Source organism: Hipposideros armiger, unplaced genomic scaffold, assembly GCF_001890085.2.
Source record: "Hipposideros armiger isolate ML-2016 unplaced genomic scaffold, ASM189008v1 scaffold_123, whole genome shotgun sequence".
Classification (NCBI taxonomy): Eukaryota; Metazoa; Chordata; class Mammalia; order Chiroptera; family Hipposideridae; genus Hipposideros; species Hipposideros armiger.
The window spans coordinates 2520172-2537292 of NW_017731473.1; the positions used below are offsets into that span (position 1 = coordinate 2520172).

Here is a 17121-nt window from a genome sequence, read left to right on the forward strand (position 1 = left end):
TCCACCCACACACAGCAGCCCTGGGAACTCAAAATTCGTGCTTTGAAAACTTCCTTGACACCAGCCCCTGAGAGACACCGAGTAAGAGTCATTAATTTTTGGAAAGGGTTTTACTGTTTGGCGACTTCCAAATTTTGAGGCTCACCATGTGATCAGGACTGGGCACAAGGGTGATTCCCGTTTTACAGGTGTAGAGACTGACGGCAGAAGCCTGCGACCTAGGACTGGAAGCCAGGCCTCCGTGGATCCGTGCTGAGCCATCTGGGCTGCAGAGCACAGCTTCCATTTAGGAATCCAGCTGTGCGACTTCTTAAAAAAGGAGCTGCCACATTACTTTATATCTGAACCTGAGTTTTCCCACCCTGGAATGTATTCAGGCACATCTGTGCAAATGCTGCACAGGAAGAGGGCTCGGACGACAGGAAAGCAAACAGAGGGTCCTTACTACTTGCCCTGCCCTCACCTGATAGGAAACAGGGGTGGGGGCTGGGGACGAGAGAGGCTGCCCCCACTCCCAGCCTGGCTCCACTCCCTATGCCTCCAGCTGATGGGGAGCTGCAGGGGCAGCAGCGGAGAGCACAGTTTGGGGTTTGGAAGGACAGGAGAGATCAAGCCGCAGCTCTACCACTGAAAGCTGGGCCTTGGGACAAGCCACTCAGCTGTCCTGTGAGTACAGGCCTCAACTTGGGCCTCACCTCCAGTGCGGTCACGGATAAAGGACGCGGCGTCATCCCATCACTCGCTCGTCATCCCATCACTCGCTCGTTGGCAACTCCCAAGGTGGGGAGAATTTCTGAAGGGCCACTCAAAGCTCGCTAGAAAGACAGAGGGTGGGAGGAGCATTTCAGAGGGAGGAGCGGCCTGGGCCAGGCTGGGAAGGGCCCCTTGGCTGAGCTGCTGACAGCTCAGTGTGCCCAGACACGAAGTGCAAGGAAGCGAGATGGGACAGCCAGGGGTGCCGGCGGGGCCCAGACCACCTCCTATAATCCTCATTAGGGGCCTGGGTGAAGCCGCTCAAGTGTTGAGAGCAGGAATGCGTCCTGGTCAAACATGCTTTCTCAACACCTTGGCTGCTGCAGGGCAGAGGAGCGAGTCAGGTGCGGGAGGCAAATTCAAGAAACATGATGGGGAAGGAACTGCAGACAAGGAGCCCGTTAATAGGGAAAGAGGTGAGGGACCAGGCACCAAGTGGGAGCAGAGGGGACCCGGGAGCGAGCCGGAGGGCAGGAGGTGATGGTCGGAGAGCGAGAGTCAGAACGAGTAACTGCAGAGTGAGAGCAAACCGAGGGCTCATCCAAATGGACGCTGAAGTCCCCAGCATGATGGCAGGGAAGGGGACAGACAGGGAGACTGAGTCAGGATTCAGTGTGGCACACATGAGGCCCACATGCCCAGCTGACACCTGCTCGGGGCACCAAGGTGGTGGGCACAGAAATGAGGCAGAAAGCGAAGGGGAGCCGTTATCATCATGTCGTGTCACATGCGGCCCCGCCCAGTCCTGAGCCTTATCTGCAAATGGGGCCAAGCCCTACCTGGCGTATTTCTCAGGGACATCATGAAGCTCAGGGCGAAGACATGAAGGTCAACGCCAGGGTTGTTGCAATGCGGACAGAGCAGTGGAGGGTCACGGTCACCATGGGGACGCTGCAAGGCCAAGTCCCCACTGAGGGGCTCACGGATTTTTCCTGTGTGGGACCGGCACCTCAGGGGGCTGCTCTAGGGCCTGACTGGGAGTTGCTGAGGCCACGCCACACCAGGGGGCGACGCTCCTCTCTGGGCACGTGAGTGGGCTCAGCAGAGAGCTCGGGCGACAGCTGAGGGCCACACCACTCCCGAGACCCCAGCCTGTCCCACTGGGCGTGTGATTCTGGGCTTTGAGGCGCCATACAAAGTAACTGCATCGGCAAGGTGGAAGGAACCACTCAGTGTGACTCTTCCAAGTGCAGGGCTGACTGAGCACTAACAGAGATGGTGGACGGGAAGCCACCACCGTACATATGACAGTGACGCCTCGGCCCCACGGGCTGCCCAGACGCACAACGCCCAGCGCCCGCACGCTCGAGCCCGGTAAACACCCCACTGCAGAGCACCCGAACCTCGCTTGACAACAACCCTTCCGCCAACTTCAAGACAGAAAACATTAAGAGGAAAAACAGATTTCCTTTGACCAGACAACTCTTTTTCCCTCAATAAGTAGGAACCACGCTTGTAACAAAAAGACAGCGCGAGCTCAGTGGGGAACACAAGCTTTATTGGCTGCAAGCTGTCCTCAGGAGCCCGGTCTGCTAGGATTGGATGTTCCCGGATGGGCACCCATGGGCCTCAACTAGGAAAAGGGAGGAAGAAAAGAGAATTTTAGGTCCGATGGAGGGTTTCTGATGTAAGATCCCTGGTATAGAGTTAAACGTGGGATTGTTATTCTGAAGCTACTTTCAAAGACACACTGTTTGGTCAGTAAATGTTTACAGAACCAAATGACAATGAGATTATATTGTACTCATTCATTCAAAAAATATTATCAAATGCCTACTACTACTATTCACTGTATACCTCATTGGTAAAAACAACATACAAGTTTAACAATTAGAAGCACTAAAACCATGGCATGGCAAAAGGAAAATTTTCATGCACTGCTGGCAGAAAAATATGACTGTATGTGGAGGACACGTGCCCTGGTTCCACCTTCAACTTCCTTTTGCAAAAGAAGTCACTTCCTGCCCTGCGCCCATTCTCCCAGCCCCAAACGGCTTTCAATGGAAGAAACTCAAAGGGGTATTACCTCCAGGTTTCCTCTGGCCTTCCGAAGGATTTTGTGGGTTACAACCACTGAGGAGAGAGCAAAGAATGGGATCATTAGATACAGGCGCCCAGGAAGACTGTGTAAAAGCCAGGTGCAGGGAGGAGGGGCCCCCTGAACCCCAAGTGGCACAGAGAATCCTGAAGCAGCCAGACCAGAGAGCGGTGTGAAGTCCCACCTGTCCATCACACACCCCAGTACCAAATAATCCATCAGGGAGGGTGGACCAGAGACACCTGTTCAAGTCCGTGCTACGCCACACCTCACAGCGATACCCAAGGTAGAGCAGAGCATGCTACACCTTTTCTAGACGACAAAGCGAGGCTCTGCGAGGCCAGCTGAATGCCGAGGTATCCCCAGGGCTCATCTCTCTGGGCCTGGGAGGTGGGGGGTGTTGCTATGGTGCAGGGAGGGGAGGGGCCACACGCTTTGGTTCCCTAGGCCAACCAGAGGAGCAGCGCTGGGACGGGGGATGGCCCACTCCAGGCAAAGCCCTGTGTGAAGGTCCATTCTGTCAAGTGAAACGTGGCCATGGCACTTCTCAGAGCAGGCTCCTGGTGACCCGGGAGAAAGAGCTCCGGGGTTCTTCCTCCTCGGCTGCCCGTTACCTGGTAGAGGAGCCCAATGTGGTTCCCTGCACAAGTCACGTTCTACCAGGACGGGAGGGGGTGGGCAGGAGGGCTGCGGCGGTGCCTCTGAGCTGTGTAGGGCAGATGCCCAGCGTATCGGAGCCCATGGGAGGAGCGGGAGGGCCCGCCTTTCAGGGCAGCGACTGCAAAGTGAGGCGGCTTCTTCCCTCAGTTTCTCTCTTGTCCAACACACACCCCAGCAGCAGAAACACCGCCACAGAAGAGATTCCTGGGCCTTCGGCCATGGTGCTCAAGGCTGAAACAGGCTCCCCATCAAGCTTCCCGGTGGCTCATTCAGAACAGGAGCCATGTGGTAGCCTTGACAAAATAGTTATTTCTTGCCTCACAAAAATTTCCATCTGGAAATAAGGAAGTGGGTTTGCAATCTGTGACACCAGGGGAAGGACAGGCAGTGCGGGGTTGTTTCCGCTGGAAAATGAACTTCAGAGGTGCCCGCTGCCTCTCTGTGCCCCTGCCCGACCCCATGCTGCAGGGCAGGGGCTCTACCCTGGGTCCAGGGGTATGCTTTGGGGTGTCCTAAATCCCTGAAAACTAAGTGCAAATCTGTGTGTGTACACGGACATATGCATCTTTCTGGAGAGAAACCACACCTCTCCTGAGAGTCACCAGGGGCCTGTGAACCAGAAAAAGCATCACAGCTGTGGGGGTAAAAATAACTGGAATGGCACCCACGAACAAGACCCCCAGGGGAAGAGCGGAGGCTCACCTGCCCCACGTCTGACGGGGCCCCCACATCTGAACAGCACTCCCCACTGCGATGAGAAGCTCGGGGGACAGAGCGGTAAAGGGCGCGTCCCAAGCCCAGACTTGCCCAGCGCGGAGGCGTGACTCGAGCCCAGGTCTGTGTGGCTCGGCACAGGGAGCCTTCCCGTCAGCCGAGTGCCAGCATCCACCAACCTCAACGAATACCCAGCCCATGCGGCACGTATGCCTGTCTCAGAGGCTAAAAGCAAAGCAGGTGGTTCCAGGTGACATGGCGAGGGAGTGACAGGGTCCTTGGGGCTCACAGTGACACCCTTTCCTTCCTTTCTCCTGCAGGCTCTGGGAGGAGGTGTCGTGTACAGTGTGGCCAGGCAGGTACCAGCCGCCCTGGTCCCTCACTCTTCCTGTCACCATGCAGGGAAGGGACAAGAGGGACACTATCCAACTTCCACTCAGTCCCTCAAAGCCAGAAGCAGACCTGTGAGGCGGGCAGGGTTTGGGGAAGTTCCAAGGACCCGAGTCATCAGGATGAGCCGCAGAGTCAGGCCTAGGAGGAGGAGTCGCAGTCCAGGGCTGCCACCAGCTGTGTGACTTTGGGCACGCCCCTCACCCGGCTCTGAGCTGAGCCCCCACTCTGGGCCAGGCCTTGGAGTTACAGAGATGGGTGACACCATCTTAGCATGGGAGGCGCTATGACACATTTGAGGTTTTTCTCACTACTAATGGTTTACCACCTCCATATATGGGATTCAGTCTGACGTACTGGAAAAAAGCAGCAGCGAACTAACATTTGCTGAGCGTCTACTCTGTCTCCGGGAAGGGTAAATAAAGTTTAGGAATCATGACATCTGGTTTTACAGATGAGGAAACGGGCAGTTTTTATCAAGTTGTGTTTAGAACCCAGGCCTGTCTGGCCAGTCCTTTGGAGTAACTGTCTCCACTCAGAGGTGACTTATCTGAGATTCAGAGAGTTAAAGTGATTTACTCCAGGCCTCACAGGAGATGGAGATCTGAACCGCGCTCACTACGAACCCAGGCTCACCGACCTGGGACTCAGTCGGGGCTCTGCCCTCCGGATCTGCGCGGCAGCTCACCTTCCTGAACCTACCGCCCGCTTCCGAAATGCCCTCACCGCAAACAGGGTGACCTTTATTGCCCCGTGAGTGTTTGGGGTGCCGAGACGCAGGCTGACTGTCCCTGGACTTGGGGGCTGAGCAAAAGCGCTGCTTCCTGCCTCCTTGCTGCTCCAGGAGCCCGACCCAAACGTGCCACAGGCACCTCAGACACGACCACAACTGGCACTGTCTCCCCCCAGGTCCTCTCCTGTGCTCCTTCAAGTGACATAAACCCCTAGGCCAGAACCCCACCGACACCTACCACTTGGCCAGAGCCACCTCCTGAGCCACCTCCTTCAACGCCATCCCCTCTCCTCCATAGCCCTGGGCTGGCCCTGTCAGGCCTCCTCACTGCCTGCCTGGGTGACCACCTCAGCCCCCGAAGAGGTCACCCCACATCCTGGCCCCTCCATGCTCAGCCACGGGACCCCCTGACACACAAGGACCATGGCAGTCCCCGCTGCTCACTGGGTCTGGCCCACAGGCCCTCTGTGACCCGGTCCCTTTCCCCTCATCTCTCCCAGCGGAAGCCAAGGCACGTCCTAAGCTCGTTCCTAAACCCTCAGCTCTCGCCCGGAGGCCGCCTGACGGGACCTTGTTCCCGCCCCTTCTAACTCCTACTCGCCCCTCCAGACCCCTCTGCTCCAGGGTCTTGAGCGCCTCTCAGGCTGCCCGGGTGCAGGTACATCATCCTGCAGCTCATTTCTGTGTCTCCCCCATGAAGTCAAAGCTCCACGCTGACAAGAACTGTCTCTTTCATCTCTGCTCCAGAGCCTGGCATGGGGCACCGAGCAGAACTCGGTGCCTGGCATCTCTCTTCTGCAGTTCAAACTCTGCCAGTCTCAGTGTTTTCAGAAGGCTCCCGGGGGGAAGGAGTCGGGGGGCAACTAAGGAGAACTCCTACTTGACGATAATCTGTGTTCTGTGCTTCTCAGAAATGCCCCAGAAAGGCTGGACTGGGATAACACGGCAGCACGAGGCTGCGAGTCAGCAGTTCTCCTAAGACGGGACTGACAGGCAGGCTGCCCGAGGCTTGGGGGCTGTGCGGCCAAGAGGCACTAGAAGCAGCTGGGCGGCTGCCTGCTCCTCTAAGCACGCGGCTGAGTGTGTGCCGAGGGCTAAGGTGGGGAAACGCAGCTGCTCCCAACCATCTCCGAAGCCCCTAGATCTGGGCTGGGGCCGACCTCACAAAGGTCATTGTGCCCCTCCAGCCCTGAGTCTCTCTGCATCTGTCTCAAAAAAGTGTCTCTCAAATCCGTGCCCTGCTCTGATGCCCACTGCCTGGCCAGAGCCCTCTCGCCTGCCTGGCCTGTGAATCAGCTCCCTCACTGCTGGGGCAGCTGTAGCCTTTCCTGCATGCAGATGTGACAGCTCGACGCTCGGCTCGGCTCCGGGTACAAGCCACCCTGAGCCTGCCACCAAAGGCCTTTCACAGCGCAGTCCTGGTCCCCGACCCTCCTGCCTCAACCGGCCACTTGCAGCTCTTACCCCTGCAACAAGAACTGCTGCTGCTGACAGTACAGAACCGCATTTCCTCCCCCTCTGCCTGTGTCTACACTGTTCCCTTTCCCTCTCTGACCAATGCCTAGCCTCCTTGCAGACTCAGCTCAGGCGTCGCTTCGTCCAAGAAGCCCACCTCCCAGGATAGAGCGACACCCTCCCCACTCCCACCACAGTGCTCCCTAGGACCCTACACATGTTCCTGTCACTCCACATGCCACGCACCGTCTCCCAATGAGATGACAGTCCCTGGCACAGAGGGCCCCTCTGTAAGTGTTAAGTGAATCCATTTGTCTGTGCGGGTCAGAAGGATGAAGCTTGAAAGAAAACCCATCCGCAGAAGGCGTGATGATAAACGGTCTGGGTTTCGAAGTGGGCAGTCCAGGGCTGGCTTTTTGGTCCTCAGAGGCAGGAAGTGGTCGGCATGGCGGCCGCCCCCCAGCCACTCACTTACACTGATCAAAGATGACTTTTTCCTGGTGCTTGCTCAGCTGCAAAAGCTTCATGGTGTTTTGCATATTCTTTTCTTGTTCAAACAATTTTTTCTGCAGTTTGGTGATCTCTGCCTTCATTTCTCCAGTCTAAAGAGAAAAGGAATTAGAAAAATGAACCAAGAGCATAAAACATCAAATCACCTAGGCAAGATTACAAAACCATGTAAAAAAAAATGCTCAACCTTCCTAACAGCCAGGTAAGATCCAGTGGTGATGAGGGTGTGGGGACAGCACTCACAGGCTGCCGGTGGACTGGGGACTGCCACGGCCCAGGTGAAAATTATAAAATTTCCACCTGATAGAAGGCGTTTAACCCTTTGGCCCAGCAATTTGCCCCAAGGAATAATACAAGTACAAGAGATGCCTGTGTTCAAGGACGTTAGTCTCAGCAGTGTGCATAACAGGAAACAATAAACAACCTGGTTTGTTTTAATAGGGGTCTAGATAAATAAATTATGGTGCTTACATACAATGGAGTAATTTGGCAGCTATTAAAAATGATGTTGCAAGGGCCGGCCGAGTGGCTCAGTTGGTTAAGAGCTCGCTCAAGAGTTTGAGCTCTGAGCAACAGCGGTTCGAGTCCAGCCTGAGCTGAGTAGCCGCTGAGCTGCCAACAGGTAAGCAGGATGGCTCAGCTAAAAACAAAACCAAAAAAAAAAAAAATGATGTTGCAGAACTCTATTTATTGACACTGAAAGATAATAATTAGTGATATAAAGAGACCAGGATGGCTACTGCATATCAGGCATTCCCATTTCATAAAATTGAATACATATACCTATATCCATAGATGAATATATCAAGATGTCCAGAAAAAATTTTATGACATAGAGACATTGTCAAAATGTTAATAGTGATTATCCCCAAGAAATGTGATTTGGAGTGTTTTATTTTCATTTTTAAAAATTTATCAGAACTGATTGAAATTTTTAACAAAAACTACACTTCTGATTATAAAAAAGTTTGAATGCTTAAATCTTAAAAAGAGATATAAAAGTATTATCAGGAAAGTGTGATCCATTAGGAGCATTTATTTTCATTTATCAGAGGTGAAAAAAGCGTGGATGGGCATCAAAAGCAGAGGCCCCAGTCCTCTGATGCGACAAACGCACACACAGAGGCTGTTACAAGTCTCCACCTGACTCGTTCATAGGGTCAGAGACACTCTTTCTTGTAAAATACCCTGACTCTACGGTACCCTGGCACAGACTCCTCTCTGCTACATCGAAACACCTCTGCTCCCGAGAGCAGAGATGTTGGGCTGTCAGCTTACAAAGAGTTACTTGAGGCTCTGTAACTTTGGCAGGTCACTCCCTGTCCCTAAGCTTCTGCAAAAGTGGAGGCGTGGCCTCGATGATGGTCCCCAGGGTTCCTTCCAGCTCTAAAAGTCTGAGTCATAAACAACCAAAACAGCCCATCTCTGCCCAGGGATCAGCTCCTCAGAACCAACCCCCAGCTTCCCTACAGCAGGGGCCTCACATAAAGGCCTGCTCAGAAGAGAGCATCCCCTGAATGAGTCGCTGCTTTGAAAGCTAATAAGCTGCGTTTCCTGAGAAGCGGTGTTTTATTTCCTTAGCCCTGTGGACAACTTCTGTGTTTGCAACTGTGCGAGCAGGTAGTCACTCCATTACCTTTTATAGGTAGGAAGCTTGCAAAAAATAATTTAAGTATATAATGGAGGAATGTAAATAAGTTTCTACATAAAATTGTTTAAGATGAACTCAACGTATTTAAAGGTCCACTTATATGTATTTTTACATAACATGTAGTTTAATAAAGCTTCTGTTTCAGACCCTACAGTGAGGACTTACTGTATATGATCTGGTTATTAAGTAAGCCCATGAAATATGTGTGTGAAAAGGGAGAGCTGGTTGTACGAAAACTAACATATGCTTCCAGAAAGACTTGATAAAGGCAAGTCGCGAAAAAGCACATTTCTGGCAAATTAGGTGTGGCTGAATTGACTATAAAAGTCGTGGGAGGAGCGTGGTCTAGAAGAAGTCTGTCTTCAAATTGCTTCGCGAGTGTCTAAGGTTTTCCTTCATCTTAAAGAAACAGAAATTGGAAGTGACAGACATACATTACGGATTTCGTTTATGAAAGAAAGAAAAGGTAGACCTCCAATCAGCAAACCCATCTTCAAAGGCTGTAGCCCTCTGTCAAAAGAATGGCAAACGAATGTACATTTAACTGTTAAACTAGAATGTTTAAGGTCTGTATCCATTTTTTGATTCCCTGCTTTAACCTACTTTTAAGATTAACCAATTGTGTTAGCTCTAAGGACTTCAGCTGTTCTTCCAAAACCGGTCCTAATTTAAACATCAGGTTTTCTTTGATTCTCTTCCTCATTCTAAGGGTCGGCAAAGGTGTGTGTTCTGGTCATGGCCTCAAGGCCACACGTTCTAGGACAGTCACTCTATAGTCAGAGCCTTAGTTCCCTCTGCAGCTATAAAACAGGGGTGATCCCTGGCCCAAACATCACACTACAAAACAGTGAGACCCAAATGAGATGGTGCCTGAAGACAGAAAGTGATGACTTCACCCTGCCTGAATGACCTCTATCCTGCCTGGTCAGCCTCTACTCCTCTTTCTAAAGTCAATTCAGGCATCACCTCCTCTAGAAAACTTTCCTGAGACTCTCCCTGCATCGGGAGTCCAGGGTGGTTTCTGCTCCTTTGGGCACCCACTGTGCCTCGTGCCCGTGCCCCTTCATTGCCCATCTCATGCGGATGGTAACTGGTCATTTACTTGGGGGGTTAATTTTCACCTGCACTCTCAAAACAATGTATATGTCTAGCCAGCACTTAAAACAAGGAATTTTGATGATGTATGGGGTCTGCTGTTCCTCTGAACTAAAATCTTCCCTGTTACAGGATGAAGACACCATGGTAAAAACAGCAGGGCTCCAAAGCCCTGCTCTGTCACTCCCAGCTGTTGTGATGATGGAGCAATGGACTTTCAGCTCTTACTTCCGGAAAAGGGGACTGGTAACACCTAATTCTCAGAAGGCCACCGTGAGGGATACAGTGAGACGCGGAGTGCACAGCAGAGGGCCTGACACCAGGAGCTCAGCAGGGCGCCTCCTGTTCAGGCCACAGGGCTGACTGGCAGAGCACCACACCCCTCCCAGGAGGCCTCAGGCTTCCGTGTGAGCTGTCCGCCTGACTTCTGGAGCTGGGCTGGTTTTGTTTGTTTGTTTTGGTTGTTTTCTTTTTTACAATGAAAGTTTTTAAATACTTACAAAAGTAGAAAAAAACAGGACAATGAACCACCAGCTACCCATCCAACTGCAGCAATTATCAAATCGTGGTCAAACTTGTTTCATCGACATCCCTGCCCATCCTCGCCCTAAATTATTTTAAAAATCAACCCTAGAAGCCAATCATGTCTCATCCACAAAATGTTTTAGTATATAGCTCTAGGAGAAAAAGATTCTTTAAAAAAAACCACACACAATATAATGATCACATCTCAAACAATGACAATAATTGCTTCATATCACCAAATATGTCAATGGACACATTTCCCTGATTGCATCACAATTTTCTTTTTTGAACAACTGGCTTGATTCCACTTAAATTGAAATACAAATGAACAGCATGTTTTGCATGTGATTGATGTGCCTTTTAAATTTCTTTTAATGCAGCAGTTCTCAGAGCAACCAAAAGGACTTATAAAAACAGGCCCCTGGGGCCCATTCCCAGACTTTCTGAGTCAGTGGGTGTGGGGTGTGAGGCCCACAAGCTTGCTTTTCCAACAAATTTCCAGGTGCTGCTGATGCTACTGGTCCAGGGAGCATGATTTCAGAACCACTATGAATCTGCACGTTTCACTCCCTTTTCCCTCTTTCTTCCTAGGATGAAAAGATGTTCTAAGCTCATATTGTACATTTCCTGCCCCGGACCCAGAATCAAACCATTTCTCCAAGGAGCCCTATTTCCTTTTAGTGGGAAAAAGTATTTAGAAAGCACGATTTGGCACTAGAGATGCTCACTGGTTCTGGATTGGATATTTTAAAGCCTTTTAAGTAAAGAGAACTAGTATAATTCTTTAATAGGAAATACATCATGAGTTCATACTGATATTTCCAATTCAAATTAAGGACTGCAGGATTTTTACTTCTTTGATTTTTAAAAATTTATTATATCTCTTCCCTGACATTAAAAAGCAACATAATTGGTTATTTGTTTCATATCATTAATAGAAAGATAATAGTTTCATAATATCAATACCAATATTACTAACAATTTAAGCACGGAAAACAGTTTATAATTTGTTTGCAGTTCTTTTTTAGCCTGAGAGTCTTTCCATGAGGGACACTATACAGTTAAATGATCGTTTTAGTCATTGAAATGTTTCCTCTTTGTGTAGTTATGCCCTTAATACGATATACACGAGGTTTGTTGGTTTCATCTTGCTATGAATGTTTAGAAATTGCTTTCTCATTTTGATTTATTTTTATTTATAATTATGTAAAGCATTTATATGGTTTCAAAGTCAAATTGACAAAACAAGGTCTATTCAGGGAGAGCTACCATCCATCCCTATCCTTCTACTCCTAAAAGTAGCCTGTTTTGTTGTTACTGTTTATCCTTCCATTTAAAGCAAAATTTATAAACAAATCCGTGTATATGTGTGTCTCTCTCCTCACAACTTTCTGAGATAAATGGGTGAACATGATCACACTTTCCAGAGTAGCCCTAGGCGCTCTAGGGGATGGTGCTTTATATGAAAAGGCAAATTAATGACACTCAGAAAATGCGAGATAGTAAGAAACCATTGGGATTGCTGGTGAAAACTTGGAAATCTGATTTACACACATTTTACACCAAGAAAAAGGCACTGTACGAAACAGGCAGGGCCAGAAAAGTGGCTAGAGGCAATTTAACACCACACAGGGGGTCTGTGTACACCAGCAAGCATTTGGAGCATCGCTAGGTCCTTTTCGTGGCTCTAAAATTCTATGATGCCCGAGTGAGCATAATCAAGTCCCGAGAAAGCCTCGGAAAGGAGCAAATATGACCAGTCCCTGGGCTGGCCTGCTAGCGGGGAGATCAATGTAACTACAATTTACATCCAGAGAGAGAGAGAGGGAGGGAGACACAGAGAGAGAGAGCGAGTGGGAGAGAGAGGGGAGAGGGGGAGAGGGAGGGAGAGAGAGGGGAGAGAGAGAGAGAGAGGGAAATAAGAACTGCATTCCGTCTATATAACAGACNAGGGAGACACAGAGAGAGAGAGCGAGTGGGAGAGGAGAGGGAAGAGGGAAGAGGGGAGAGGGGAGAGGGGAGAGGGGGGGAGAGCGGGAAATAAGAACTGCATTCCGTCTATATAACAGACATGTAAGTACTGGGAACGTGATTCCATGGTGGGTGAGCTGTTTAGTTCAGACACGCTGTGCTCTAAAAATCCCATGGGCAAACACGAGTTTGAGAGGAAATCATTCAAATTCATTCAAAAATATGAAGGCAACAGACTTGGCCCCTCACCGAAAACAGAGGGAGACAGGCATTTAACAAACGAAAATACACTTTGTGGTAAGAGCAGTAGTGAAACAGAAGAGGATGCTGTGACTGAGTGAGTGCACAGGGAGCCCTCTCTGACCTTGGGGTAACATTGAAGCGGAGGCCTGAAAGGTGAGACGGAGACAGCCAGGCCGTCAGGGCATCAGTGTCATCTAAACCTCAGACGGAAAAGAGCTCGCTGGGTTAGAAGAAGAGGTCAATGTGGGGCTCAACTCCTTGGGCCTCCCCTTCTCTCTAACATTCCATCTTCCAACCCAGGCCCCCGCCAGCTGCAAGTGGGGCGAAACACGATTTTCCTGCAGCATGACTGGTTACGTACTACCCCAAGCTTAGTGCACCCCAACTTCCTCCCCAGGACCCCAACTGGGAAATGATAGGACAGGCTCCTTAGAGCCTCCCAAGTGGAGAGCTGCTTCACTGGCACTTCTTTGCTGTGGCTGACAGATCTGACAGCTATCAAAAGGGGTTTAACTAGATGAGTAATGACATGGGATGCAAATTTCCCTTCTGCCTTCCTGCTGGCTTTTGGCAAGAATTTATAGGTTAGATAAATGAAGGGGGAAATATGTATCTGGTCACCAGGCAGAGTTTGAACTCCTCCTTAACCCGCGTGCCCCTTCTGCCACCGAGGGGTCTCTGTTTGCCAGCGTGGATGTTCCCGTCATAATACGTGTTTCCGGCAGACAAAAAGCTGGGATCACGACTCTGCCTGACTCCTGGTTGGTGCCAGCGATACAGGGGGTGGGGGGGGGGGCAGGGCAACTGTTCTTAATTCAGTCACAAGAAGTTACTGCAAAGTTGAGCTTTTAAGGGACATTTCAGTGGTTTTTTATAATAAATGATTCTCACTGAGTAAAAAAAAGGAGTTTCTAAGTAGTTAAAACAAATCTGAACAAGACCCACTACATATGATGCTGGAAGCTAACAGAAGACATTAGATGGTCCAGGGAAAGGCATCGGAACTGAAGGAGCCGGAGTAGAAGGGCATGAGCTAGTCCACGAGGACAAGCTGGGGCCTGAACCCAAAAAGGGAAATGTATCCTTTGGATTCAGACACTTGCGCTTTCAAACCAGCTCTGCAACCATGAGCATGGGCCTCACTCCCTGACCCTCCGTCTCCTCCTCTGCAGAGTGCAACCAGGGTTTCCCTCAACAGAGCCATGCTAGGAGCAGGGACAGGGTGGCTCAGCAAAGCAGGGGCCCTGGGCGGAGGTGAGAGCACCCAGGGAGCAGCCAGCGCGGTCCCCGGCACGCCGCTCTTAACAGACAGAGCACCTCCCTGCCCTGACATTTCCCAAGCTGATGGCACGTCTGCAGGGAGCCAGGTCCTGGGCTGGGCATAAAGGAGGCTGAGACCCAGGCCCTGGCAGCATCCTTGAGCCTCTGAATCCACATGTCACCACCCACCTGCTCACAGTGATGTGTGCACTGGCCATGTGTGGGGAGTGACACCCTCCAGAGAAGCGTCAGTAACCTCGCTGCCTCTTCCAGAATCAGCTTGGCTGTGTTCACGCTGGTGACAAACCTGCTCAGGGACGCTGAGTGCAGACCCTGCATGGGGGGACGAGAAGGTGGTTACATGCAGTCCTGAAAGGATGATGGACAAGCCAGCTTTAATGGGCAGCACACATCTCCACACCAAGGCCTTGCACTCCACATGCTGAGCAAGGGCTGGTGCCAGACGACACCACTTTTTTGTTCGTAAAGACTATTGGTGAATCACAGATCGCGAGAGAATTTCAGCGGTGACTTTAGCCCAGTCAATAACCGCACTTGAGGACCGCCTGCATTAACTATATGTACTATGCCCAAAAGATGGTCTGTGGTCAGACCACTCTGCTCCGCAGCTCACGGAGCCTCTCAGAAAGCAAATGACACCAACAGCAAGTGACACGACACAAAGTTTCTGTCTCAGCTGTCCCCACTAAGGCTCTGCTCTCTGCCAGTACAACAGTGCAGCCTTGACAAGTCCCTCACCCTCTCTGCAGGCAGAAGCAAACTCAAACCAAGGGATGTCAAGGGCATGAGAAAGCAAAGAACATGAGGCAGAGAGGGGAAAACACAAAATATATTTAAAAAAAAAAAAAAGAAATGAAAAGAACATTGTTTTCACAATAAAATAAAACAACACACCCTTTTTAGCTATCAAATCAGCAAAAAAATCACTTATAAATAAAAATCAGTGGAGACAAAGTGGTAGTGAGAGAACAGTATTTTGGGGAAGTGATGTAGCACGTTATCACAAGAGGCCTAAGAGCTCACAACCTTCGGGTGCTATGTCTACTTCTGGGAATTCATCCCTCATGAACTGATCAAAGACATGACCAGAGATCCATCCATAAGGGTCCTCAGAGCGTAAATGTCCAACAACCAGGTGAAAGTAAATAAATGGTGGTACATCCACATGTTAGCTTCCTTTCATCCATTAAAAGTCAAGCTCTAGATATAGACTGAATGAGATAGGAAAAATGTTAATATAATGTGAACTGAAAGTCCAAATACGAAATTCACATGTTTCTGAGTCAGTTTTATTAAACTTTATGGATGAGCTAAAGGTATATATCAAAATGTTAAGTGTTGAACGCTATATGGTATGATTATACGTCTTATTTTTATGCTTTTCTACAGTCTCTAGCTTTTGTACAATAAAGATTATAATCAGAAAAGAATGACAATCTTATTAATATTTATTAATTCATTTAACAAATAGTTGCTATGCCCCTATTCCATGCCAGGCCTTGCGCTAGGGACTGACTACACAATACTAAGCAAAACAGACACTATCCGGCTCTCCTGGACTTATTATCTAGTGGACTATAAAATGCAAAATGGACTTTTACAATAGACTAGAACAAAATAAAACAAAAAGGTCAAACAGCTATCAGGAAGTAGGGGACTCAAGTATCCTCCATAAGGATATGAGAAGAGGGACCATGGAAGCTTGGAGGCTGGGTCCAGCCTGGGGGGAGGGGGAGTAAATTTGACCCCAAGCCTTGGAGGGAGTGAATGAGTAACTTTATGTCACGAGCCTGGCACATGGGTCCTCAACAAAAGGTAACTTTCAAGTGAGCAGGGTTCTAGGAGATGAGGCAGGGAGTGGGAGGTAAAGGGCCTGAGGGGTCCTCCCAGCCAGTGGGCACAGGGCGCCAGGATGTGGACGGCAAGCAGGACGAAGGCACAAGCCCAGCCTGACAGGAGCGGGGCACACACTGGGAAACTGGGGACGCGGTAGGGAGTGAGGCAGCAGCAGACCTAGAAACAGCAACCCTTGGCATCTAAACAGGAAGCAGTGTCATGACTTAGAAAGAAGATGCCATGGAGGCCAGAGAACTGAGTTCAAATCTTCGCTACTCCAGGCTACTCCACCTGAGCGTCTGTCAAGTAGGAACGGCATCGCCTACCCCAAGGGTTGCTCTGGACTGAAAGAAATTACTTTATGAGGCTCAGCGCCTGTTGCTGTCTTGTTCATCACAGCAGTCCGAGCCTGGGCACAGAGCCTGGACGAGTGACGGCTAGGTGACTGGGTAGATGAATGATGGACGGACACACTGAGGAACTGAAGGACAGAAGGATGGATGGGACACTGGATGGACAGAGGCAGTCATGGTGCAGATGCCAATGAAGCGATGGCAGAAACGCAGGGCACCAACCTCAACAAGTGTTCCTCCCACAGAAAACAAAAGCCCCCCAGGTCCCCCTGGACCTGACCTCTCAGCTTTCGTGGGCTATTTCCAGGTTCCTCGTTTCAGGGTCTTACTGAGGACGTGTGCCACTTGCCTCCCAGCGCCCGCAGCTGACACGTCCACTCCTGCCCCCAGTGAGCACCTGTCTCCCTCCAGCTCTGTGCGTCAGGTTACCTTTGTTTCTAGCTCTTGGCTTTTGGAGCTGGGAGCCTCTTGGATCTGAGTGTCCATCTCAGCAAGGAGCTTCTGGCCCTGGCCAATCTGCTTACAGAGGGCATCGTAGTCCTCAATCAAGCCCAGGACGTGACACCCACTCTTGCTGGCCCACAGGTGGTGGCCAGGGACCAGATGGGACGTGCATGGGGTGCTGGTGGCCGAGCTGACACTGACGCAGGAAAGAGAGTCCAAGTCATTTGCAGAGAGCAGAGGACTCTGTGAAGCTAGAGGGTGAGAGGGAAGATGTCAGATCTACTGGGGCAGCACCCTGCGTTGGATGAGCTGCTTTCAGTGACACTGACGCCAGCTAGGAGGGCTAAAGGCGGCCCTCAGGCCCAAATGCCACCTGACACAGCCCAGGGAGGAAAGAGACTGGGCTCCAGGACCTCAGCTGTATGTCACCCCCACGTGGGGCTTGTTCATCGTGTGGGTGAAGTTCAAT

At 50.4% G+C, this 17121-nt stretch overlaps 1 protein-coding gene across 4 annotated transcripts in view; it reads right to left on the reverse strand.

The window, feature by feature from the left end:
* Positions 1-2230: 2230 nt before the first annotated feature.
* The window catches only part of CDK5RAP2 (CDK5 regulatory subunit associated protein 2), a 171719-nt gene continuing 156828 nt past the window's right edge, over positions 2231-17121 (reverse strand). For 3 of the 4 annotated variants that reach the window (XM_019648259.1, XM_019648260.1, XM_019648258.1), the window contains 5 exons: positions 16638-16903; positions 14188-14331; positions 7219-7345; positions 2780-2826; positions 2231-2326 (listed from right to left, as the gene is read on the reverse strand). In XM_019648259.1, the coding sequence (XP_019503804.1) occupies positions 2270-2326; positions 2780-2826; positions 7219-7345; positions 14188-14331; positions 16638-16903 (641 nt within the window). In that variant the 3' untranslated portion in view covers positions 2231-2269. The remainder of the gene's footprint in view (positions 2327-2779; positions 2827-7218; positions 7346-14187; positions 14332-16637; positions 16904-17121) is intronic. The other variant, XM_019648261.1, reaches the window with a different exon arrangement.